The sequence below is a fragment of the Acanthochromis polyacanthus genome, chromosome 9 (assembly GCF_021347895.1).
Source record: "Acanthochromis polyacanthus isolate Apoly-LR-REF ecotype Palm Island chromosome 9, KAUST_Apoly_ChrSc, whole genome shotgun sequence".
Classification (NCBI taxonomy): Eukaryota; Metazoa; Chordata; class Actinopteri; family Pomacentridae; genus Acanthochromis; species Acanthochromis polyacanthus.
Genome location: NC_067121.1, coordinates 38,720,549 through 38,748,150, shown reverse-complemented (window position 1 = coordinate 38,748,150; position 27,602 = coordinate 38,720,549). Strand labels below are relative to the sequence as shown.

The following is a 27,602-nucleotide window of genomic DNA, read 5'->3' as shown; positions in this document are numbered from 1 at the left end:
TGTCTGAAAAAAATCCAAAAATTCATCAAAAAAAATTCCCAAATTTCTAAAAATTTGCAAAACCTTCAGGAAGAAAATTCCAATAATTCCTTAAAAGTTTTATTTAAAAAATTCCCCAAAATTTGGCAAGAAAATTCTTGTAAATATTTTCAAAAAATTAGTAAAAATCTTCCCAAAAAATCCTAAAAATATCTAAAGTGATTCCATATATATCAGTAAAACTTCTAATATTTTCTTTAAGAACATTCACAAAAAAATCAACCAAAATATAGCGACAAAAACAAGACAAAAGATGACAAAAGCATAAAACAAAATGACAAAGCCGCTACACAAAGCAAGGAATAAAGCAAAGCACAAAATGACGAAAATTCGATAAAAAACATAAGTGAGACAGAAAGGAAACACAAAACGACAGAAACGAGAAACAGAACGACCAAAGCGAGAAACAAAATGCGAAAAACAACACAAAATTAGACAAAAAAGAGTCAAAAAATGACAGAAAGTGACAAAAAAAATGACGAAAGCGAGAAACAAAACAACAAAAAAAATAGACAAGCAACACAAGCGAGACCAAAAAACCTCCACAAACTGACACACCAAAGAATGAATAAAGCAAAACACAAAATGACAAGAATAAGGCAAAAACACAATGGAGTGGAATGACAAAAAGTATAAAAAAACAACAAAAGCAAGATACAAAACAGCAAAAGCGAGAAACAAAATGAGACAAAATTAAACAAAAAGAGACAAAAAATGACAAAAGAACAATCTAGCATTTTACTTTATGATCCAAACAACTTGCCATGGTCTGGAAATGATTTTAAATTTATAGTTTTACTAATTTACAATCTGCACTTAATGTCTTCTGTTGACTTTTTACACTTTGAGGGCCGATTGGACCCTCTGGAGGACCACTTTTGGCCTGCAGGCCGCATGTTGGACACCCCTGATTTACAAAAATAAAATACAAAGTCATCTCACTGAACCCACTGCAGCAGATACAGAACCGTCCCATCGTGGCTGATATTTCCAGGCTACGTTTGCTGCATATCCACGTCTAGAATCCTCTCCTGAAGGGATCCTACTGTTCCTCTCTGCTGCTACAGTCTCTACTTGTCTGCTGATAACACATCAGAATCCGCTACTCTCTGTTCTCCAACACTTAAACCTGTAACAAATTATTTTCTGGTCACTTGGCAACAGAAGGAATCATCCGTGAATCACATTTTCCAACATGGTGCACAAAAAAGTGAGCAGGGCTGAAAAAGCTCCTGAAAAACAGCACTGTGGATAATGCTGAGTTATGAATCAACAGGTGAAGAAATACTGAGTGGTTTCTGACTGTTTCCTCACAGATTCATGATTATCTGACATTAATTTGTGTTTTCTGATCCCTGAATGAGGCATCATCATTCACAGCTAACCAGCAGTGGTTTCAGCTTCTTAATAACAATCCTCAAATAGCACAAAAACTGGAACTAATGAGGAAGATATTAGAAGAGAATTAGTCACTACTAGCGTATGTCAGTTTATCTCATCATATCTCATCTCATCTCATCTCACCGTATCTCATTTCATCTAATTGTATTCCATCTCATTGTATTGTATCTCATCTCATTGTATCTCATTTAATTGCATCATATCTCATCTCATCGCATCTCATCTCATCGTATTATATCATATCATATCTCATCTCATCGTATCTCATTTCATCGTATCTCATCTTATTGTAACATATCATCTCATGTCATCGAATCTCATCGCATTGTATCGTATCGTATTGTATCATATCTCATTTCATCTCACCTCATCGTATCTCATCTCATCGTATTGTATCTCATCACATCTCACCTCATCGTATCTCATCGTATTGTATCTTATCTCATCTCATATCATTGACATTGACACACTGACATGTTAGATTGTGTTTTTAAATTATAATTATGCTACCCAGTGAGTTGGTGGAACTCTAAAGTTAGCTTCACCTACATGATGTGGGAAAACATTGGGTTTAAATCTGCATTTTACCCTTGATGGGGTTTTTTAATTGCTCTTTTGCCATTTGTTTAATTGTTTTATGAGCCATGAGAAGTATGGCAGGTAGGTTTGGATAGATTTTTTTCCCTTAAAACATTAAATCATCATTTAAAAACTGCATTTTGTGTTTACTTTGTCTAATATTTAAGTCAGTTTGATGATCTTAAACATTTAATTGGGGGAAATAGTCAAAAAAAAAAAAAGAATTGCTGAAGGGGGCAAATACTTTTTCACAGCACTGTAAGTGAATGTGTTCACATTTCCATTTGTCTCAGTGTGTCTGTGCAGTAATTGGTGTGAAATCAGAGACAAACTGCCAGAGACATAAATTGCTTTTTGCTCCATTTGTTAACAGACTGAAGCAGACGGAGTCCATACAGCTCTAATTGGCTTCGGCTGTCTGTATTAACAAACCATTTCTATGCGCTCACTGAGCGATGATGGGATAAAGCAGCAAACCGCCGTTCAACAAACATCCAGAAGAGGCCCATTTGGCTTCCCCTGCAGCGCCCACAAACACCTATTTAATCAGTTTAACATTTACGTTCTTTAAGCGACACATCAACAGAAATGCGACTGACAGCAGAGATGGAACCGTCCTGGTGGAAGAGCTTCAGAGCTGCAGCTAAAAATGGAAGTGCAGGTCGAGTTGTGTCCAGAGGCTCCGACAGACTGACATGCACACATCAGATCACACACGGAAACCACTGATCTGCGGAGAAACTCACAATATGGTGACCGTGCAACCCTGGATCCCAGATGGTACGCTCTGAAGCCATGACACTGAAATCTCATTTTGGTGGAAACAAAGCTCTCTATACATGTATACACACTACTGCTGAAAACTTTGGATTCACACACAGTTCCATGTTTTCCATGAAAACTCCCACTTTTATCCATGTGCTAACATAACTGCACAGGGGTTTTCTAATCATCAATGAGTCTTTCAGCACCATTAGCTAACACAATGTAGCATTAGAACACAGGAGTGATGGTTGCTGGAAATGTTCCTCTGTACCCCTATGGAGATATTCCACTAAAAATCAGCCGTTGAAAATAGCCTGGGGCTCACGGGGTTAACAGTAAATACCTGCTTTCTGAGAAATGCCCTCATTTGTAGCTGACCACCTCCTGAAATATGGCAGCAGCTAAAATAAAATCTGGAACAAGGAGTTTAGCAGCTGTGGGAAAAGACCAACATTCACCCCCTCCTGGAACATGAATCCTTTCCAAATAGAACATCTTTCCATTTTGTTCCTCTGTAATGCAGCTAAAATTACCAGATTATAAGGTCGGACTTCTCCCGCTGTGACCCAGATAAATCCCCTGAACGTCACCATTTAAGAGCTAATAAACGTTAAGTGAGTTTAAATGCAATTAAAAGCGTCAATTCCTCTAAAAGGAATCGACCGTTTGGTGTCACAGTTGACCAATCAGCTGCAAAGCTCCTCTTTTCCATCACAGGCCTCCAGCTCAGACAAACACTCGTATCCAACAGAAACCAGCTTCTGCACTGAAGGAGGAACGTTTTCTCCTTTATCATCCTCATGCAGCTCATTTACGTTGACTTTTGTGACTCGTCTTTCCTGTATCTCAGTTTACGAAATAACATCATGCTACAATAACGAAGACTTGAAGCTAGAGTTTGAGACCATAAACTCATTAGGAAAATGTTTACAGAGGCATCTAATCAGCTGAGAAGTAGCATTATTTTCTCATAGACTTGTATTTGCAACCGGAGGAGTCGCCTCCTGGTGGCCATTAGAAATAATGCAGGTTTCCAGCTGGAGGCTACGTCCCTTTTATACACAGTCTACAGTCCTTTCATTCATGTAGATGTAGAACATCAATCTCGTCCTTCTATTGCCAGATAATGCACCCCGTCACTTTGCAAAAGCTGCTCAGGATTGTCTAGAGAACCTCGACAAAGAGCTCAACACGTTGACCTGGATCTGATCTGATCAAACATCTGAGCTGTAACAAGACTCCATCCCACAACCAGCAGGACCTAAAGGATCCAAACAGCACAGGACCACACCAGAGTTCACGACTTCATGTCCTCAATCCCTTTGGAAGCACAAAGGAAACAGCGGGTTGGTTCTGAGGCTGATTGCTGCAGATTTACCACAATAGATGACACGATCGACTGCCAGTTCTGTGAGATTTATCTGCACAAAGACAACCCTGCAGTCGTGAGTCATCCCATCAGTGAATGAAAACAGCTTCAGAGGTTCAGGAAGCCGGTTAGAGACTCACCTGGTCTTCAAAGGACAGGGCCTGTCCGACGTCACGAGGGAACCCATCGATGACGATACCGTTAGCATCTGGGATCTTCATAATCTTCTGTTTTATCTCAGTTATTGTGGTCTCCTGGAAAACATTGAGGGCATCATGAGTCATAATTATCTCCACTCGCTGCCTCAGTTTGTGTGTAAATGTCAAAAGAGCACGAGGCAAGATTTCTGCTGCCCCACAGCAAGCAGCTACAGATCTGTTGGGGCTTCTGTGGATGTTAGAACTATATAAAGAACTTAGCAGTCAGACAGCATTGGGCTTTCTGGCTTCCAAACACACATAATTTGTCACACAAACAATAGAAGCAGTTAAAACCCCCTGAAAATGATCAATGAGTGGCAGATCTGGAGAAATAAATAAGCTGGAAACCATGGCAGCACACTGAACATCTCTACGATAGAATTCATCTGTTTGTCCAATGATTGTTTCATATTTCTGAATGCGGCTGAATAACTCTGGAGCTCTGGAGGCCGCAGCATGCCGGCTCCTGTTAGCATCACTTCCTTCCTCATGGCTGGCGGTGGTCAACATGTTGGAGCGCATTTCTCCGGGCAGAATGCATCATGAGATACGGCAGAGATGCATGATCTAAAAATAACGCAGACGGTTTAATTTGCCTCTGACCACAGAATGAGCAGCGGCCCGGCAGAGAATAAACCTGATCTAGATTCCATCAAACAGATTAACGTATTTTGTGTCAGATAAAATGAGAAAAGCTAATCTAAGAAAAGCCCGATGATCCAGTGAATGACTCGCTGGTTATTCCTCTCAGGAACGCACCAAACCTCTATTCCTAACTGAAGTGCACAATCACACATTCATTATTAACCATCTAGCTAACAGACGCATGGTAGTTCTCTCTATGCCGAGCAATAAATTCAGATTTCACCCACTTCATAATAATAGTTTTGCGTCATCGCCAGCAGCTGCAGGGTTGTGTAATTATAATTTTCACATCCATCAAATGTGACACGCTGCATTAAGGTGGTATTATAACGTCCAGACACTGATTTATTTCTGTGGTTCGGGCTCAAGGTTGAAGGTTTGACGTCTGCTGAGGCCTTTATGCATTGGATGAATGAGAGTCGCGTTATGAAGATTTGGTACGCTCTAGCGACGCTGACAATCAATATATCAATAAATCAATTAGAGTTTATTTCTTTAGCCCTTGACAACAGTCCAAAGGGTGACCTAAGAGCTTCACAATAAAAAAAACAAAACAAGAAAATAACTTTAAAAAATACAGTAACTTAAAACAGGACAAACAATCACACTCACACCTACGGACAATTTAGAATAATCGATTAACTTCTGCGTGTTTTTGGACTGTCAGCACTAAAGTCAGTACAAATAAAATGTGCTATTCTTATAATTTATCATCGATATTATAAATTTTATACTGTGGCATTTTGCATCAGAGGTGATCTCTAATCTCAATGGGACTTCCTGGTTAAATAAAGGTAAACAAATAAATAATTGTATTGTACTCTGGCAAAGCTATTTCCTCTGGGATGAATAATGTTGATCTCATCATATTGTATTATATCTCATCTTATCTGATCTTATATAATGTTAGCTCATCCTATCTTATCTTATCTCAACGTATCATATCGTATCTCATCTCATATCTTATCTTATCTCATCATATCTCATCTCATATCTTATCTCATCTTACCGCATTTCATCTCAACATCTTGTATCCCATTTCATCTCATCATATCGTATCTCATCTCCTCATATCATATCTTATCTTATCATATCTCATCTCATCATATCGCATCATATCTTATCTTATCGTACCATATCTCATCTCATCTCATCTCATCGTATCTTATCTCATCTCATCATATCTTATCTCATCTTATCATATCGCATCGTATCATATCGTATCTCATCATATCTTATCTTATCGTACCGTATCTCATCTCATCGTATCTTATCTCATCTCATATCTTATCTCATCATATCACATTGTATCATATCATATCTCATCATATCTTATCTTATCACACCGTATCACATCTCATCTCATCATATCTTATCTCATCGTATCTGATCTTATCGTATCTTATCTCAACAGTCGTATCGCATCGTATTGTACTGTATCATATCTCATCTCATTTCAAAGTATCTTATCTCACCAATCGTATTGTATTGTACTGTGTTGTATTGTATCTCATCTCATCTCATCTTAGTAAAAGCAGCATGATATAAATTGCTATTTACATTGAGGAAAGCTTCCCAAAACGTATCCGAAAAATGGGAGGAAAGATCCCCTCTAAAGGATCAGACAGCGTGAGTGAGTCTAAAACAGCCCTGGATTCTGCTGAGCCTCTTTAGATAAAAGAAGTCTTTGCTATCTAAGATTAAACTGCTTTTAGTGTTTATTTCTACAGCAGACTGACGGACATCTAACAGCCTCTTCTGAGGCGACCTGTGGGCTTCCAGCAGGAATGAGCTGACCCTGCAGGGAGCTTCAGACAAACAGCATCTGGATGTCGGCTGATACCAGGAGCTTTCAGTGTTTTTAATCATCTATGGTCTACCAGAGGAAGTACACAAAGACCCCAGTTTAATCTGCTTTAAGAGAGAAATGCAGCTTCTAATGAAGACTCTGGCATTTTGGGGAATTTACTTGTTTGTCTTTATGGTAAAATTCAATAATGCTGAGTGTAAGCAGTCTGTAGCTTCAAATGTAACAAAGAAACAAGAGCAGGCTCATCTTCTCATCTAATTTTCAGTCTGAAAGCAAAGGCATGTATTCCCAAGACGCTACTTTATCTTTAATGCTTTATGAGCAACTCTCGAACAAACATTCTACCGTGGATCTTCTATTGACTTTTAAACGATCCAAATTACAGCAAATTTTTCATTTCATGTTATTCTCACACCAAATCAGCCATAAAGCAGCTGTTTAAATGGATAATTAATAAATCTGCCGTTGAACAAAAGTGCACAAAACCTCAGGCTCCACTAAAGAGCAGCTGGAATCAGTAATATTTACAAGAGCATCATCAGGGCTCCTCCAGCAGCATTCTGGCTCATCGTCTCATCATCGCTGCACAAACCAAACTCTAATCTGCTCCACTAAACTAATTTTAGAAGGAAATTAAACGCCAAACAGCCACGGGTCGCTTTATCATATCGAACATGTCCGCCTGGCTGTTTTTTAGTTAGACGTCTGGCTGAGCGACGGAACGCCGGCATGCAGGAGGGGATGATGAACGATGAGCCGAGCAGAGGATGAAGGACAAGAGTGGAGACGTACGAGTCATGAAGCAGACGAGGACGAGGACGAGGACACCACCGTCTCAGGTGTTTTTGTTCTGTAAATCCAGATAAATCCAGACAGGCACGATCACTCAGGCTGTGGAGTATACAGCAGCTATGAAAGCTTTCCTTTTTAGTTCATTCCGGCTTTAATTTAGCACCAAAAATTCATCAATAAAGTGAAAACACTTTCTTACAAAGTCATGTCAATTAACCCTTACAAGGCCATGTTTCTGGAGAAGTACATATACTAAAACATATACTAAAACCACCCAATCCATAAAAATATCGATCAAGTCTTGCGAGGTCGCATTGTCGTAGACGCTCGCCAAATTGAATTTCGGCCGGTACGTGGCCCCGATAAGAGCTTCGTAATTGCGGCTTCGTTATAACGGCTCATACGGCTTTATCGTTTGAAATAAGCAAATTCGGGGCCAATGTTTATATCGACTTAAACCTACGGGTGTGTGCATATTTAATGTTAATTAGCAATCATAAACAAGTCACACGTGTTGAGCCGAGAATGTTCGGTCTCGGCTGTTTGTACGAGTAAGCGGGAACTAGGATACTCGGTCGCAGCTTTTTATGGGGTTAACTAAAGATATAAACTGTAAAATAAGTCGCTACATTTAGACCGGGGGTGTCCAACATATGACCCACGAGCCAATACCAGCCGTCCTTTTAAAATGAAATATTAAGGTGCTTTAATCTGCTTTACGTACGTCATTCATCACATCAGATTCATGATCGGGATCCTTTTGTCTTCATTTCTGTCTCCCTCGCTGTGTGTAAACATCTAAAAAATCTCTGCTGATGGTGAATATGATGGACAAAAGGCCACGCTTTCCATCAACTTGTCAGGAAATTAAACCTGAAGCAGAACAAAGAGACTTTCTCAGCAGTTTCACGTCAACACGTTGTCTGGCATCATCAGGCAGCGATCCACTCGCTGTTTGTGGCTAAATATGCTAAACTAAAGGTTCATTTTCAAGCATTGTCCTGCACTTTTGACCGTATCTTAAGGCATTCTTCAGCAAATGAAGCTGGTCTGTTGAAATCAGTTCTTCACACCGCCGTGCTGCATCGCAGTAAATAAACACTAGACGGATAATCTCATCCAAATTTCTGCCTGTGGCGCTCTGCTTTCAATTAGCTCACTAAAAGAATCTACACCAAATTCTCACATTTTAAACATCTTTTATCCTGTAATGGGTGATTATAGATCCGTCCTTGAATTTAAATACCTCCGACTAAAGGATTTCAGTGGAAAAATTCAGTTTAATGAGCTACGAACTGAGCTCTGAAATGCTACGACGGTTGTGTTCTGTACAGCTGTGGGACTCTCTCAGGACAACAGAAGTTAACAATAAAGCTGCATTGTGTTTCATGAAGTCACATGATGACGGTGTTTGACTGTAGATGGAGATGAGGAACTTCTAATGCCACTAAACATGTTATTGAGCCAGGCGTACTTCCAAGCACTGCTATATTCTATTTTTTTGTTTTATTTTGTTATTCGTGATAAAAACCTGTTTAGAATTTACACACACACACACACCGAGATGAATCGTCCTGGAAAGTTAACCTTTTTTTTAAAAAAAAAAAAAATTAAAAACGAAACATTTGTAGCTTACTTTTTTTCCCACTAAAGAATGTGAAGATGCTTTGAGCAGATGTTAAAGTGATACCCACCTCAGGCCCACTGGATTGCAGATGTTTTCTGCCTGACACATTTGTTAACACAAGATTATGAAAAGAAAACTCCTTTGTTGACATTGATGTTTTTCAAGGAGAATATTCCTGAACTTATGTCGTATGTTGTCCTTTAGCTTGAAGTAGTGAATGACTTTAGGTGGCTGAATTCGTAAGGCATCTCGTTTTACATATAAAAAATGCGTTGATTGGATGTTTTCAAGTTCAAAAATATGTCATGCATTTTGTAGTAACCACACAAGTCATGGGAAAATGCCAGTTTGTCACGTGTAGATGCCCTCTTCACTGACCTGACATGAGACCTTTTGAAAATGACGCTTGGTTGCATTTTAATCTAACAGACACGTTCTGGTGCCGGCTCAGAGACCTCAAGGGTCCAAATTCCTTGAAAATACATAATAAATAGCCGATTGTGAGTCATAGATGAGCAGAACGGGAAACTATGGCAGCGCGTTGAACAATTTCATAATAAAAATTCATGTGCGTCTGAACAAGCGGAGCTGGGAACTGTGAGAACATGGCATGCATTTTCTATATGACGCTTGAAAGAGTGGAGCACAAACAACCACAGGGGGTCTGAGCTGATGTTCCTCCCAGGCGGAGTCATTATGTTGCCGAGATCGATGCTAACAGGACGGATAATCATCACTGTCTGCAGCAGCGTGTGAGCTGGATGCTGCTAATTAGCCCCTGGTTACATGAACGCTGTGATAATAACGACCTCCCTGCCCCTCCATCCACCCCCAGCTCCTCTTCTGCAGTGGAAAAAATTAAGAAACAAGAAAAAAAATTATTTCAAGGAACTTTTACCTTGAAATAAGTGAAAAAAAATCTGCCAATAGAACAAGTGAAAAATGGCTTGGTAAGATTTTTGAAATAAGAAAATTACCTGGAAAACTCTTTTTAAGCTCTATTTTACCAGGATTGTCAAGCTTAGGTCTCCTAAAATAAGCTAGACATGCTAAAAAATAATAGTTTTTCATTTAAAAATAGAGTTTTGCTTTCATGTAACCTCCTAATTTGAGATGTTTAACCCTCCTGTTGTCCTCATTTATGGGCACCAAAGAATATTGCTTCCCTGTCTGAAAAAAATCCCCAAAAATCTTCAAAAAAATTCCCCAAACTTCTAAAAATTTCTAAAAACCTTCAGGAAAAAAAATTCAATAATTCCTTAAAGTTTTTCTTAAAAGTTTTATTTTAAAAATGCCCCAAATATGGTAAGAAAATTCTTGTTACTATTTTCAAAGTAAAAATCTTCTAATAAAGTATAGTAAGAATATCTAAAGTGATTCCATATATATCAGTAAAACTTCTAGTATTTTATTTAAGAACATTCACATAAAAATCAACCAAAATCCAGTGAAATTTTAATGGATTTTGGTTGATGTTTTTGTGAATGTTCTTAAGAAACATTTTTAACATTTCTTTTCTCCACCAAAAAATGATCAAAGATTTCCCAAAAACGTTGAAAATGTGGACATCAGAAGTTTCACTGTGAAAATATATTTTTTTTCCCACATTTTCAAACTTTAAAATGGGTCAGTTTGAACCACAGGACGACACGAGGGTTAAACTTATTTTTTATTTTTCTTGTAAAATTCAACTCAAAGCAAGATCATTTCAAGATTGTTTGACTTAACAAGATATTTAAGATGCGTTCTCTTCAAAAAAAGTCCTTCCATCTGCTGAAATGTCACTTGTTCAGTGAATTTATCTTAAATCAAGTGGGATGATACATTTAGACTACTGTAAATATAAGACAAATAGACTTGGTAAGATTTTGAGTTTTTGCAGCGTGTTTGCTCGGCTACCTGTGGCGCCAGCTCTCCGTTGGTGATGATTTTGGCGATCAGGCTCCACTTCCTGTTGCTGGTGGCGTTGTGGATCATCTTCTTCCTCAGCAGCTCACCCACCGACACGTACTGGAAGCCGTAGCGCTCGGCGATCTTCAGGCTCTGCGTTCCTTTGCCGCTGCCGGGGCCACCTGGACAGCAGAGGGAGAGGGGTGATGTTTGGGAGGGAATTTTGTTTAGTGCAAGTGTGAAACATGGTGGGTGTGTGTGTGTGTGTGTGTGTGTGTGTGCACGGTGGGGTGTTTGTGTCAGGGTTGTGTATCTGTCTTCGTGACTGCGTGTTTTACAGGTGGGTGATGAGACGAACAGATATGTGAGAACCTCCTACGTTTGCTAACAGATGGTCTGTTTTTCAACGGGAGAGGGATGTGCAGAGGATTGGAAGGATGTTGACGCATTTTAGCACGTTTGCGTGACACAGTTTTACGCACAAAATGCTCAGAGTTCAGCAAAAGCAGACAACATATATTGGAGAAATAGGAAGGGCTTTCTACGTGTGATAGCTTGTGATGACGTGTTGATGACGTGTCGTTTTTATCAGGTGAACGATCTGACAGATCATTCAAAATCTGTCAGGTCTGGCCACGCCCCCTATCGTCCTACGGTCTCAGGAGGATGGAGTCCAGGCGTTAGAAGGTGTAGCTCCTCGTCCTGCTTCATGGAATATATCATCACACATCATCAACATGTCATCACATGTCATCACATGTCATCACAGGTTCAACATGATCAACACATGATCACGTCATTATGCGTCAAATGCCATCAACACGTTATCAACATGTCATCACAGGTTATCACAAGTCATCACATGCCATCAACATGTTATCACGTCATCAACATGCCATCACAGGTTATCACAAGTCATCACATGCCATCAACATGTCCTCACGTCATCACAGGTCATCAACATATCATCACAGGTTATCGCAAGTCATCATAGGTCATCAACATGTCATCACAGGTCATCACAGGTTCAACATGATCAACATATGATTACATCATTATGCGTCATGTGCCATCAACACGTTATCAACATGTCATCACAGGTTATCACAAGTCATCACATGCCATCAACATGTCATCACGTCATCACAGGTCATCAACATGTCATCATGTAATCACAGGTCATGAACATGTCATCACGTCATCACAGGTCAGCAACATGTAATCACACATGATCACATGCCATCACGCATCATCAACCACCTTCAACACGTCATCACACACCATCAACATGTCATCACAGGTTATCACATGTCATCACAGGTCATCAAAACGTCATCAACATGTCATCACATGTCAACAGCACCTCATCATATGTCATCAACACGTCATCAGAGGTTATCACGTAATCAACATGTCATCACACGTCAGGTCATCAAAACGTCATCACACGTCATCAACATGTCATCACACGTCAGGTCATCAAAACGTCATCACACGTCATCAACATGTCATCACATGTCACTTCAGGCTATCACATATCATCAACACGTCATCACACGCCAGGTGATGCTCTGATCAACACTGCAGATGTAGTCAAAGCATGTCAGAAAGTAAAAAATCACCCTTACTGTCGAATAAAAAGAATTACTAATCAAATATGAGAAAAGGACAAAATGAACATAATCAGTCTCACATGTTCACATTTCTAGACTGACTTTAAATACCAGCTCTCAGTTCTAAAATGAGCCTGTAAAATCCACCTGAAAACCTGAATGCAGCTTTTCTGTGGGACGACTGTGGCTTCGTTGCGTGATTTCAGATTTGCCACCGTTACCATAGAAATGTCAACTGTTCCCAATTTGCTCCTGGTTGAAAGCCAGACAGAGTGAGATGAAATTAGTCAGAGATCAAGCTGCATTGCGTTCATAATTTATTCCATCACCAGTGTCACCTTTTTCTGAGGATGAGAAGAAGAGTGGGCACGAGGTTGAAGAACGTCTGCGATGGATAATATATGATGTGGTTGGATTCAGGAGAAACCAATTCTGAAGAAAAATTACGATACTGAAAGCCGCACACGGCGAGCTGACACGATTAGCTCCTTTAATTAGCTTTGAAACCCTAAAAATCTGTGTTTTCAAGACTGTCACTGTCACTCTGAAACTACCTCAGATGGTCACTGATCCACCCCCATGTTTTACTGTAGGGGCAGACAGTCTGGTCTGTAGCTTCTCCAGACTTCCTCCTGACCAGTATTTGGCTGGAGTGGACCTTTGAAACAGAGCTATGATATCAGTTTCCCTCTATTTACAGCCTCATATCATGTCGGCCTGAAAGTGGATCAATTTCAAATCAAAATGCAATCAGTGAGATGCAAATGCTGCGATTTAGAAAATACAAAGTGTGACTCTTCAATGATGCTGTAGTTAAAGGGAATAATTTGATGAGATTCAGGGATTGTTTACGTTGATCAGCGTGTACGATGTGGTTCAGGCATGAATGCCGTGCTTTGACTGCCTCATTTCAGATGCTTTTTCATGTGATAATGCTCCATCACCTTTTAAACTTTAATATATATCACAAATCAAATCACATTGTCTGTTCAGCAAAGTTTAAATTCAATACATTCTCCAAATTTTTGAGCCCTGTTCTCAGGTCAGAGAGCAAAGCGAGTGCATGTCCCAAAAATGTCTCCTATAAAATATTCACACATTCATTTCCTGCTTAACTTGGTTCAAAGCTGTGGTTTGACTTTTTTTCCATGCAGGTATACGATGGAAATGAAGAGAACACATTATTTCCCTGGCAGGTAGTTTGAATGTCACAGCAACAAAAGCACAAATGTCCCAGGACAAGTCCAACTGGAACACCCAAATAGCATTCAGTCGTTATTCACGATACCAAACGGACACGTCTTAGGATAAGATCACCCGTGTTTTTTTCAATTTCTTGTTCATTTTAACGCCTGGTACCACTAAAGGTGGAACAGGGCAAAGGCAATTGTGTGAAACGACAAAACCAAGGCAGAAAATGACAAAAACGAGACACAAAACAATAAAAAACGAGACACAAAAACACAAAAACAAGACACAAAATGACAAAAAAGGAGACAGAAGATGACAAAGTGAGACACAAAATGACAAAAACACATTTTCAACATTTTGGGGATTTTTTTTAACATGTTTTGGTGGAAAAAAAGAAATATTTAAGATGTTTGTTTAAGAACATTCACACAAAAAAATCAACCAAAATCCATTGAAATTCGCTGGATTTTGGTTGATTTTTTTTGTGAATGTTCTTTAAGAAAATATTAGAAGCTTTACTGATAAATACATGTAATCACTTCAGATATTTTTAGGATTTTTTTGGAAGATTTTTACTCATTTTTCAAGGAATTTGTGGAATTTTTCTACTTAAGGTTTTGGAAATTTAAAGTTTGAAAATGTGGAAAAATTATATATTTTCACAGTGAAACTTCTGACGTCCACATTTTCAACATTTTATCACATTTTGGTGGAAAAAAAGAAATATATATATCTTTAAGAATATTCACAAAAAAAATCAATGCTGTGTTTGTGAATGTTCTTAAAGAAAAGATCAGAAGTTTTACTGATATATATGCAATCACTTTAGATATTTTTAGGATTTTTTGGAGGATTTTTCCTCATTTTTTGAACATATTTACAAGAACTTTCTTGCCAAATTTTGGGGATTTTTAAAAATAAAACTTTTAAGTAATTATTGGAATTTTCTTCATGAAAGTTTTGCAAGTTGTCAGAAATTTGGGGAATTTTTTTGCTGAATTTTTGGATTTTTGTCCAGACAAGGAAACGATATTTTTTGATGACCATGAATGAGACAACGGGAGAGTTAAACTGTAAGATTAATGAATATATCTGACGGGTTAATGGAGGTCCATCAAGGAAATGAGATTAGGAGAGCGTGACCGTCGAGCACAGTGAGCGACATGCAACAAGATCTACCCGCTGACAGCAACCTACCAGGAAAAACACACGAACACACACCCAACTGGTAGATTCCCATCCAGACCGTGCATTTTTAGACCTCCAGCAAAGCAAATATGACCTTAGGACTATTGTGGAGTCTCTAACATGTTTGGAAACAGCTGACATCAGTGCTGCACAGGAAGCATCTCTGCTGCTGGTTATCTAACAAGAAGTCAGCAGGAAAACAGATGAAAGAACAGCAATGCTGCCTTTGAGGTTTTGCTGGTTAATGCTCACATCTAATCAGACAATCACATGCAGCTCCTAGACACGTAGGGTTAATCTGTAACTGAGGGACTTTTGAAGTCCATGGGATATATCTGTATGCATTTCTGTTAAAAGTAAAAAACTAATGTTGTTTATGTTCATTATGATCATGTCTTTACAAATTCCATAACTATTTATTATGGAAACAATCACTTATTAATAAAAAAATGACTGGGTATCACTAAAATGTCAACTACAACACAAAAAGTCCTGTAATTATATTCTGACCGGTCCAGAATAACTTGAAAATGATCCTTAATTACAGAAAATTAGTCCAGAATGACATTAAATTTGTCCTAAATGACTCAAAAATGATCCAACATGATGAGAAATGATCCAAATTGGCATAAAACTTGTTTAAAATGACAAGAAAATTGTCCAAAATTACAGAAATTTAGACCAGAATGACATGAAATTTGTCCTAAATCACTCAAAAACTAGGCTTACTGCAATATCTTTATAAATAGCTTCCACTTTTACCCAGTTGTCCAAATAATATTGAGAAGAATCTTTCTCTAAAATGCCATGTGGTGTTTGGTTACAGGCGGCCATGTTGGTTTTAGTCCACTAAAACGTCGACTATGATGCTAAAAGTCCTGCAGTTATGGAGCCGGCTCATGAAGCGGCTGCTGAGTGTGCTTGCTTGTGTGTGTTTATTGGTTTGTGTGTGTTTATTGGTTTGTGTGTGTTGCGTCGGTCCGTTACCGATGACGAGGATGACTTTGGGTCTCGGCCTGGACGGGTCGAACACCTCGTACTCCTCGATGAGCTCCGCCGTCTCCGACAGGTCCGAGTCGCTCTCGATGGAGAACTGGCTGATGGGAGGCAGGCGGTCGTAGCGTCTGTAGGGGAAGTTGGGGCTGTCGGGCAAAACTGTCGCACAAAAACACACAAAGTCAGAACCGAGCAGAACAGGGCGGCATTTTTACAGACTAATGAGCAGGGACCGTGAGACGGTTAAAAATCCAAACGAATGTGTGACGAGCAAGAAGATCCCCGGTTCAAATCCCGGGGTGAGATCTTTCTGCATGGAGTTTGCATGTTCTCCCTGTGCATGCGTGGGTTTTCTCCAGGTACTCCGGCTTCCTCCCACAGTCCAAAAATATGCTGAGGTTAATTGGTTACTCTAAATTGTCCGTAGGTGTGAATGTGAGTGTGATTGTGTGTCTGTATATGTAGCCCTGTGACAGACTGGTGACCTGTCCAGGGTGTCCCCTGCCTTCACCCGAGTCAGCTGGGATAGACTCCAGCACCCCCCATGACCCTAATGAGGATAAAGTGGTATATAGAGAATGGATGGATAAGAGAAAATATAAGTTACTTTTTAATAAACTCAATATGTATCTGTTTTTAAAAGCGTATTCATTGCATAGTTTGTGTTTTGTTACACCCTACCTCAGAAATGTGTTTTTTCTTAGTGGTGGGACGTGATTAAAATAATTAATCTAATTAATCACATGCTTTGTAATTGACCCTCCTGTTGTCCTCATTTCTGGACACCAAAAAATATTGTTTCCTTGTCTGAAAAAAATAAAAAAAATTCAACAAAAAAATTCCCCAAACTTTTGAAAATTTGCAAAAACCTTCAGGAAGAAAATTCCAATAATTCCTTAAAAGTTTTATTTTAAAAAAATCACCCAAATTTGGCAATAAAATTAATAAAAATATTTTTAAAAATGAGTAAAAATCTTCCAAAAACCCTAAAAATATCTAAAGTGTTTACATACATATCAGTAAAACTTCTAGTATTTTCTTTAAGAACATGCACATAAAAATCAACCAAAATCCAGCGAATTTTGGTTGATTTTTTTTGTGAATGTTCTTAAGAAACATTTTTGACATTTTCTTATTTCACCAAAAAATGTTCAAGGATTTCCCAAAAATGTTCAAAATGTGGACATCAAAGGTTTCACTGTGAAATTATACTTTCTTCCCCATTTTTTCGAACTTTAAAAGGGTCCATTTTGACCAGCAGAACGACATGAGGGTTAATTAATCACGATTAATCACACTTTTGCCAAAAAGCAATATTTGCTACAATAAGTAAAGATTGTCAATTCAAATCACTTTTGGTTGACGGTTTCATAGACAGATACAGGTTGATCATTTTACATTTAAATGACTAAAATTAATATAATTTTAAAATGAGAGCGATATTGATGATTTAAAAGTCTAGATTTCGTTGTTTTTTCCACTGTATGGCTACAACATAACAGCATAATTTCTCCTGAAGCTGAAGCTCATCACTGGGTGAAATCATTCCTGTTTTCAGATTTTGCTGTCGACCTCTTCACGGGTCGCTGTCACATCAACTCCCACTGCAGCTCCCGTTTCAGCACGTAAAAAACAACAAAAAGTCACGTCTGTTTCAACAATAAAACAGCAAATTGGAGGTGAAGCCGTCGGAGCGCTGAATTCTGAGCAGCTTCACTCGTTTTGGTGATTCTGCTGCCGTCTCTGAAAGCATCGATTCTGCAGCTTTACCCACAATGACAGACACCAAAGATAGAAATCCTCACTCTGAGCCACTCCACGGGAAATGAAAGCTGCTAAAATTCACATGTATGGTTGGCATTATCTCTGTACTCCATGTTTTCTCTCTGAGGCAGCAAAAACACACAGACGACTCTTTTTAAGATGAAAACGATTCAACAAAACACACAGAAGATTACAAATCACTACGAATGCAGTCTCCAGACGTATTTTTGCCTCCGCTGACGTTAATCAAATCGAGAACAGGACGTCTTTTGTGTGTTTTTTAAAAACACGGCGGATTTGAGCTCTCAGCTTTCGGTAGGAGCAGAAATCAGGACGGATTCTCACAGCAGAAGATTACAAAAGGAGAAGAAAAGTCTGCAGCTGTGAAAGCAGGAATCCGTCCTAAAAGCTTCTTAACCCTCCCAACCTCAAAACCCAGCGCTGAGTTTCAAAGAAAAGGAAAAATGACAGCATTTAGCAGAGCTGTAGCGACTTAGAGACAGAGAATGACTGGATTTCCAGCTTTCCTGCCCTTCTTCTGAGCCTGTGCACGGTGCAAACGACCAATGCGGTCGTATGAATTGGAGGACTTGTTGCTTCTTCTACCTCCTCAGACCCGAGCTTTGGTTGGGCTGCATTTTAGATTTCTGCTTGTGGATGCTGAGGAGTTAAACTCATCTTAGTTCAGGTTCCACATTCAGCTCAATTTGATCTGAAGTGACCAGTAAAATCACAGCACAATAACCTAACCACAACTCCAAATGGTTCCTTGATTTTAGTGCAAAAATGTTCTCATTTAAGGAATTATCTTTTTACAAAACATCCTGAACAACCTGAAATTTCTTTAGAAAGAGACAAAAAAATGACAAAAAGCGAGAAACAAAATGACAAAAAATTAGACAAATGGCACAAAACAAAACAAAAAAGAAACAAAAAATAGACAAAAAAGACACAACACAACAGAAACGAGACAAAAAAGACAAAAGCGAGAGAAAACGACAAAAACGACACGAAACAAAACGAATAAGAGACAAAAAATAGACAAAAACAACAAAAAAATGAGACAAAAATGACAAAAGCGAGAGAAAACAACAAAAACAACACAAAACAACAAAAACAAACAAAAAGACAGTGGGAAACAAAATGACAAAAAAAGAGACAAACAACAAAACAAAACAAAATAGAGACAAAAAGACAACAAAAACAAGACAAAAAAGACAAAAGCGAGAGAAAATGACAAAAACATGAAACAAATGACAAATGTCAGACAAAAAACAAGAACAAAACAATATAAAAATGAGACACAAAATGACAAAAGTAAAACAAAAAAACACAAGCGATACAAAAAGGAAACGCAAAATGACAAACACACGAGACAAAAGCCAAATGTCAGACAAAAACGAAAAAAATAGCACAAACAAGACAAAATATTACAAAAATGAGACACGAAATGGCAAAAGCGAGAATCAAAATGACAAAAAAAAATCGACAAACGACACAAAACAACAAAAACGAGACAAAAAATGACGAAAGCGAGAAACAAAGCGACAAAAATATGACAAAAGTCAGACAATAAACAACAAAAACAAAGCAAAATATTACAAAAATGAGACACAAAATGACAAAAGCATAATGAAAAATCCAGCATTTTACTTTCTGATCCAAACAACTTGTCATGGTCTAGAAATGATTTTAAATTTATAGTTTTACTAATTTACAATCTGCAGTTAATGTCTTCTGTGGAGTTTTTTAAATCTCTTCGGTGGTTCTGTGTTCTGCTGTAAAGGACCATAGAAGTAAACTTTGATTGATTTAGTCCGTTCTGCTGCACATAAAGGACGTTTCTGAGTAATTTCTACTTTTAGCTGTGATTGTAGGTTTTGAAAAATGAGCCCACAGTGAGTAAAAACCCAGAAACAGCTGGAGTTTAAAGGGTTAACTCATCCTCCATACGATCTCTGCTCGTCCGTGCAGCTTCACGGTCACACGCTGATCTTTATCTTCCAGTGGTCGGCCGCTGTGTGAACGCTGAATCCAACAAAGAGGAGAGTGTTGCTCAACTTTGTTTTGCAAATTCTAAGTAAAGTTTGCATCCTCGTGACTGTCGGTGGAATCAATAACTGATGAATGCTGAGGCCTTCGGTGTCTCTGCTCGGGTGAATAATTAACCAGACGTGTTCACGGTCGAACGGCTCAGTGAAGGCGACGCTCTGATCAGAATACTGGAGGCCGAGCTGCAGGTTTTTGCCTTGAAAATCTGTTTTTCAGCCGCGGTGTGTTTGTGGGAATCGGTCAAGTCAGACAAAGAGCAACGAAAACGAGACAAAGTATTACAAAAAATGAGACATGAAACAGCAAAAAATGAGACACAAAATGAAAAAAAATAGATAAATGACAAAAACTTTGACAAAAAAGCTACAAAAGCAACAAAAAATGGACAAAAACGAGGCAAAAAATGACAAAAGCAAGAAACAAAACAACAAAAATGTGAGAAAAACGACAAAAGTTAGACAAAATAAAAACCAAAACCAAGACAAAATATTACAAAAATGAGACACAAAATGACAAAAGCCAGAAACAAAATGACTAAAAAGAGACAACACGAAACAAAATAATAAGTGACAAAATGACAAAAAATGGACGAATAACAAAAGAGAAATAAAATATTACAAAAATGAGACAAAAAAGAAAAAAGCGAGAAACAAAATGACAAAAGTCAGACAAAAAAGACAAAAAAACAACAAAAACGAGACAAAATATTACAAAAATTAGACACAAAATGAAAAAAGCGAGAAACAAAATGACAAAAGTCAGACAAAAAAAGACAAAAAAGCAACAAAAATGAGACACAATATTACAAAAATTAGACACAAAATGAAAAAAGCGAGAAACAAAATGACAGAAAAAGACAAAAACAACAAAAATGAGATAAAATATTACAAAAATTAGACACATAATGACAAAATTAGACAAATGACAACAAACGAAACAAAATGGAGAGACGAAAACTTTGCCAAAAGTTACAAAAATGACAAAAAATGAACAAAAATGAGACCAAAAAATGACAAAAGCAAGAAACAAAACAACAAAAATGTGAGACAAATGACAAAAGTCAGTCAAAAAACAAAACCAAGACAAAATATTATAAAATGAGACACAAAACGACAAAAGCCAGAAACAAAATGACTAAAACAGAGAGAAACAACACAAAACAAAACAATAAAAGAGACAAAACGACAAAAAATTGGACAAATGACATAAAACAACAAAAACGAGACAAAATATTACATAAATGAGACAAAATGAAAAAATAAGACAAATGACAACAAACAAAACAAAACGGAGAGACAAAAACTTTGCCAAAAAGTGACAAAAATGACAAAAAATGAACAAAAACGAGACCAAAAAATGACAAAAGCAAGAAACAAAACAACAAAAATGTGGGACAAACAACAAAAATAAGACAAAACACAACAAAAACAAGACAAAATATTACAAAAATGAGACACAAAACAACACGTGTTTGTGGGACAGGCTGTCTGAGCTTCAGAGGAGGAAAGAATCTCAGCGCTCTCAGACGGTCTTCTCTACAGTTTGAACAAACAGCAGCTTCCTCCTCCTGTTCAAACGCTGCACACTGAGGAGGAGAGCTGCTGTCAGCTGTCGTATAAACAGGCCGAGTGCCAAAAATATTGATGCTGGCAGCGTTCTCTTTGCACCAAGAACACGAGCCAGAAATAAAATGAGCCGAACTCGGTGGAATTAGACGGGATTGAGAACTCGATAAAGTGTCAGAGCCCGCATGTTTGTGGTCTACATTCATCAAGCAGGAGACAGTTAAGGTGCAGGAAGCAGATACTTTGGCTTTAGCCTTTTATCGATCCAAAAAATCAATGAACCCCTCGATTCCCACAATGGTTGAGACCCAGAATGCATCTGTGATGTGTTCAGATTCAAACCCAGCAGGGCTCTGAGATCAAAGGACTCAGCTGGTCCAGGTCAGAGTCCGGACTAAACATGGAGAAGCAGCTTTTAGATGTTCTGCTGCAAACAAGTGGAACAAACTGACAGTGGAGATGAAACTTTCATCGAATGCAGACGCTTTTAAATCCAGGTTAACCCTCGTTGTGTCCTGCGGGTCAAAACTGACCCGTTTTAAAGTTTGAAAAAGTGGAAAAAAAACCAGTGAAACTTCTGATGTCCACATTTTCAACATTTGTCACATTTTGGTGGAAAAAAAGAAACGTATAAAAAAAGTTTTTTTAGGAATAGTCACAAAAAAATCAACCAAAATCCAGTGAAATTGATTTTTATGCGAATGTTCCCAAATAAAATATCAGAAGTTTTACTGATATATATGGAATCACTTTAGGGTTTTTTTTGGAAGATTTTTACTCATTTTTTGAAAACATTTACAAGAATTTTCTTGCCAAATTTGTGGGATTTAAAAAAAACTTTTCAGGGAAACGTTTCAGGAATTATTGGAATTTTCTTCCTGAAGGTTTTGCAAATTTTCATAAATTTGGGGAATTTTTTTGCAGAAGTTTTGGACTTTTCTCAGACAAGGAAACAATATTTTTTGGTGCCTTTAAATGAAGACAACAGGAGGGTTAAAAATGTTTCTTTTCTCGTGCGCCTATGCCTGAAATCTGCACGGTATCGTTTACCTGCACCTCACTCTATCGCTGTCATGTTTCTGTAAAGTCCTTTGAATTGTGTTGGACATGAAGGGTTCTACAGGGTCGGCTTCCATACAGAGCAAAATGTATAATTTATTATTACACCGCCAAGGAACGGACGAGTTATGTAACGATCAGCGTACGTTTGTCTGTGAATCTGTTTGTCAGTCCGTGTGAAACATTACTCAATGACAGAATAACAGATTTGGTTGAAATTTTCAGAGGAAGTCAGAAATGACACGAGGACCAGCTCATTAAATTTTCACAGTGATGCTGCTTATAGTCTGGATCCACGGATTTGTTAAAGATTTCCCATTTCCAGACACAGCTGCCGGCTCTGTAACCATGACAACAAGTGAACACTGTGTCAGTTTCCTGCTGACCATCACTGTGATCCTGCTACAAAATGATGGTGACTTATGAGTTTGGAAATCATACCAGGAACCAATGATTAAACTGTGGGCTGTTTCTGAGTCCTGCTACATGTTTAGGTCACGTATGAAGCAAACCCCAGCCAGACAACGGTGAAGCTCCTGATGTTTCACAAAGCCTTTATTTACGTTCAGCCTTCAGCCTTATTTTGAACACAAATTCACCTTTCTGTCCTTCACTGCTTTCTTCAGGAAACACCGTCAGAGCTTCCCTCCATTCCAGCTGCTTCTAAGTTTAAACACATCCTTTGCTCGACAGCAACAGATGGAACCGTTTCCTGTCATCTTTACCTGAATATTAGGACTTTTTGTCTTCGTCATGTCAAGAAACCGCTTCTTAGATAAACACTTCCGCTGGAATGGTGACAAAATAAAAGCCTGTACCACTAAAAATACGCCTTCAAAATAAAAGCATGGAGGGAACAGTTATTTTAACACTAGCAAAACAAAGGCTTGACAAAAGTGATGAACTGATCAACAGACCTTTATAAGAGTAATTTACACGTGATTTACACATAACATGCACACGCATGTCAGACGCCTGTGCTCAGCAGAAGGTCATTTTTTACATCAACTGAGCAGCCTTTGCCTCTCTGAGCGCTTTTCTAGTTTTTTTATGTTTCAGATACCCCAGAAGATGTGTTTGACGCTATCTGTGGGGGAACTTGAAGGCCGTGGTGTATCAGGTGAAGATGCCAGACATAAATCATCTCCAGGAGCGGATCACCAACACCATCACAAGCAGAACTTCAGCCGATTGTCATGTATTAACGTGTGTTTTCCAGACAATGGTAATCCTGCAGAGCACATTAAGTAAATAAAAACGGCCGTCCAACATAAAATCTCGTGTCCCACCCTGATAAAATGAACTTGCCTTGCCTAATCATCAGAGCTGTGATGTGTTCTGCTGCATCCTCACCGTTCCTGAAGAGGGACCGGCGGGACTGGCCTCCGTTCAGGGGGGGAGGGGCTTCTTCTCCTGGCCTACGAAGGTGTCCCACCGCACCTTGTCCGGCCCGCCCAGCTCCCTGGCTTTCTTCAGGCAGCCCTCCAGGTAGTCGATGGGGTCATCGGGCCGGTAGTACATCAGACCCGTCAGCAGGCTCTGTGGGGAACAGTCAGGAGGAGATGAGGAGATGTTTGCTGCGTGTTGTTGTTGTGATGAGCAGCAGCCTTAGTGAAGTGAGGACCTGGACTGGAGCTCCACCAGGAGAGCAGCTCATGAAGCACAGAAGACTGAACCCTCGTGTCGTCCTGCAGGTCAGAACTGACCCGTTTTAAAGTTTGAAAACGTGGGAAAAAATATATTTTCACAGTGAAACTTCTGATGTCCACATTTTCAACATTTTGGGAAATCTTTGAACATTTTTTGGCGGGAAAAAAGAAATGTTAAAAATGTTTCTTAAGAACATTCACATAAAAATCAACCAAATATTGCTGGACTTTGGTTGATTTTTATGTGAATGTTCTTAAAGAAAATATTAGAGGTTTTACTGACATATATGTGTTATCACTTTAGATATTTTTAGGATTTTTTTTTGGAAGATTTTTATTGATTTTTTGAAAATATTTACAATTGTTCCATTTTTTTTATTTCTTGTCAAATTTGGGGATTTATAAAAAAAACTTTATAGATTATAAACACTATAAAAAAATTTGAAAATTTTTGCTCATTTTTCAAGGAATTTTTGAAATTTTTCTACTTAAGGTTTTGCACATTTAAAGTTTGAAAATGTGGGGGAAAAATATATATTTATTTCCACTGTGAAATTTCTGATGTCCACATTTTCAACATTTGGTCACATTTTGGTGGGAAAAAAATGAAATATATGAAAAATGTTTCTTTAAGAACATTCACAAAAAATCAACCAAAATCCAGCGAAATTCGCTGGATTTTGGTTGATTTTTTTTGTGAATGTTCTTAAAGAAAATATTAGAGGTTTTACTCATATATTTGTAATGATTTTACACATTTTTAGGATTTTTTTTGAGAGATTTTAACTCATTTTTTAAGTACTTCCAGAATTTTCTTGCCAAATTTGGGGGATTTTTTAAAATAAAATTTTTAAGGTAAACTTTTCAGGAATTATTGGAATTTTCTTCCTGAAGTTTTTGCAAATTTTCAGAAATCTGGGAATTTTTTGCTGAATTTTTGGATTTTTTTTTCAGACAAGGAAACAATATTTTTTGTGCCTGTAAATGAGGACAACAGGAGGGTTAAAACAGCTGCCAATACCGAGCAGAAACAAGCTGCTCCACTGTGTGTTTCTGTGACATTTGTCTGGAATTTTTCAAAACAGCACCTTCCTGTTGGACTTCCTCCTTCACCTCCACCCTCCCCTCCAACGTCTCCCACCGCCTGCAGCCTGAAACACGTCGTAAAACCCCGTCTTTGTTGAGCGTCCTCATCCTCTCAGACTGAACACACTCGCGTACGAGCGGTGATAAATCAGAAGTGCAGCTCTGACGATGTGCCACTTCGCTGCAATTTGAAGCGACTGTAAATAAACAGTGATTGCTTGCATGCATTAGCTGAGACGCTCTGAGTCTAATTAAGAAGATGAGTCAGTTTACGCTCCCCTCAGGAAAACAAATATCACATCTGCTGATTAAACTCCTGGAAGATCTGATCTGTGTGCAGAAAGGGGCTGATGATGTTTTATTATTTGCATTTTGTGGCTTTTATTTACCCTCTCTGATCATCTGTGGATTCCATATTTACATTCCTGCAGAATCTTCCTTCACAGTTTATTTTCTCTGAGTTTCTGCGTCTGCAGCCAGTTTATCACCAACACGCTTCAGTTTAACCCTCCTGTTGTCTTCATTTACGGACACCAAAAAATATGGTTTCCTTGTCTGGAAATAATCCCCAAAAAAAATCAGCAAAAAAATTCCACAAATTTCTGAAAATTTGCAAAACATTTCAAGAAGAAAATTCCAACAATTCCTTAAATGTTTCCCGTAAAAGTTTTGTTTTAAAAAAAATTCCCCAAATTTGGCAAGAAAATTCTTGTATTTTCAAAAATGGGGAAAAATATTTTTAAAAAAATCTGAAGTGATTCCGTTTATATCAGTAAAATGTCTAATACACTCTTAAGAACGTTCACAAAAAATCAACCAAAATCCAGCAAAATTTGCTGGATTTTGGTTGATTTTTATGTGAAAGTTCTTAAGAAACATTTTTATTACATTTCTTTTCTTTTCCATCAAAATGTGACAAAGTGTTGATGTGGATGAAATGTGGACATCACAAGTTTCACTGTGAAAATACATTTTATTTTCCACATTTTTAAAATTCCCCAAACTTCTGAAAATTTGAAAAACCTTCAGGAAGAAAATTCCAATAATTCCTTAAAAGTTTTCCTTAAAAATTTTATTTAAAAAAATCCCCCAAATTTGGCAAAAAAATCTTGTAAATAATTTCAAAAATGATTAAAAACCTCCCAGAAAAATCCTAAAAATATCTAAAGTGATTAAATATATATGTCAGTAAAACTTCCATTTTCTTTAAGAACATTCACATTAAAAGCTTTTTAAAAAAAAAACAAAAAAAAAACATTTTTAACGTTTCTTTTTTCCATCAAAAAATGTTCAAGGATTTCCCAAAAATGTTGAAAATGTGGACATCAGAAGTTTCACTGTGAAAACGTTTCTTTTCCCCCACATTTTCAAACTTTAAAACGGGTCAGTTTTGTCCTACAGGACAACACAAGTGCATTAAAACTCTTTTTCATCACCTGATTTCATCCTGTACTCCACAGATTAGACCATGGAGAGGTGGGATTAGGCTCTGTTTGGTCTTATTTGGATTCAGCGCTGCTCTAAAAGCTCATTTTCAGGAAGCAGCTCCTGACACTGAGGTTCTTCTGAGCTTCTGTCTCCTCCGTCAAACGGCAGAAAGAGAAACGGATCTCCACCGCGGCTCTCTCACGCACCGTGCACGTAAAACCCCTCCGATATGAATCTCGGTGTAAATAAATGCAGATGCTTTCACATCTGCACATGAAGCGCGCCTCACCTCGAACAGCTGAGGGATCTCCCGCCGTGCCAGGTACTCCTTGGCATCGTTGGTGTTCATCTCCTCTTTTTTCAAATCACAACTTGTCCAGAGCGGTTTTATTTTTGTTTCCTTCTTCTTCTGGTCTTCAGATGTGTCAGCGCTGTGAGCTGATCTTTGGTTATCCGCCGAGCTTCTTCCCCCTTTCAGCGCATTTTTCCTCCGGTGTGGACTTGAGCGGATTCCTGCAGGCGATGCCACCACGATGCGATGCTCTCCCCTCCTACAGCGCTCTGCTTCCAGCGCCGTGTGTCTCTACGCTGTGTGTGTGCGTGTACGTGTGCGTGCGTGCGTGCGTGCGTGCGTGCGTGCGTGTGTGTGTGTGTGTTGACGTTGGCACAGAGGTTGCGCGCTCCGATGTGCCAAATTACGCACGAACCGCCTCTACGTGGCGCTTTTCTCACTCAGAGCTGAAACTTGTGGATGTGGGATTAACTGGGCGTAAAAACGGAGCAGGGATGGGAAGCAAATAGGCAAATGACTTTCAAATGAAGAGATTTCCATTTCAAAACATTTAATCATGTGGAACCGAGTGGTGTAGTATTTTTAATGTAACAAAACAACAA

The 27,602-nt window shown here is 38.4% G+C and overlaps 1 protein-coding gene across 1 annotated transcript in view; it reads right to left on the bottom strand.

Annotated features, from left to right (window-relative positions):
• Positions 1–27,311, bottom strand: part of ak5 (adenylate kinase 5) — a 113,963-nt gene extending 86,652 nt beyond the window's left edge. Inside the window, 6 exon segments of the mRNA XM_051952919.1 lie at positions 4,294–4,407; positions 11,127–11,299; positions 16,097–16,264; positions 23,899–23,946; positions 23,949–24,084; positions 26,998–27,311. Coding sequence (XP_051808879.1) covers positions 4,294–4,407; positions 11,127–11,299; positions 16,097–16,264; positions 23,899–23,946; positions 23,949–24,084; positions 26,998–27,057 — 699 coding nt within the window. The 5' untranslated portion in view covers positions 27,058–27,311.
• Between the last annotated feature and the right edge of the window lie 291 nt (positions 27,312–27,602).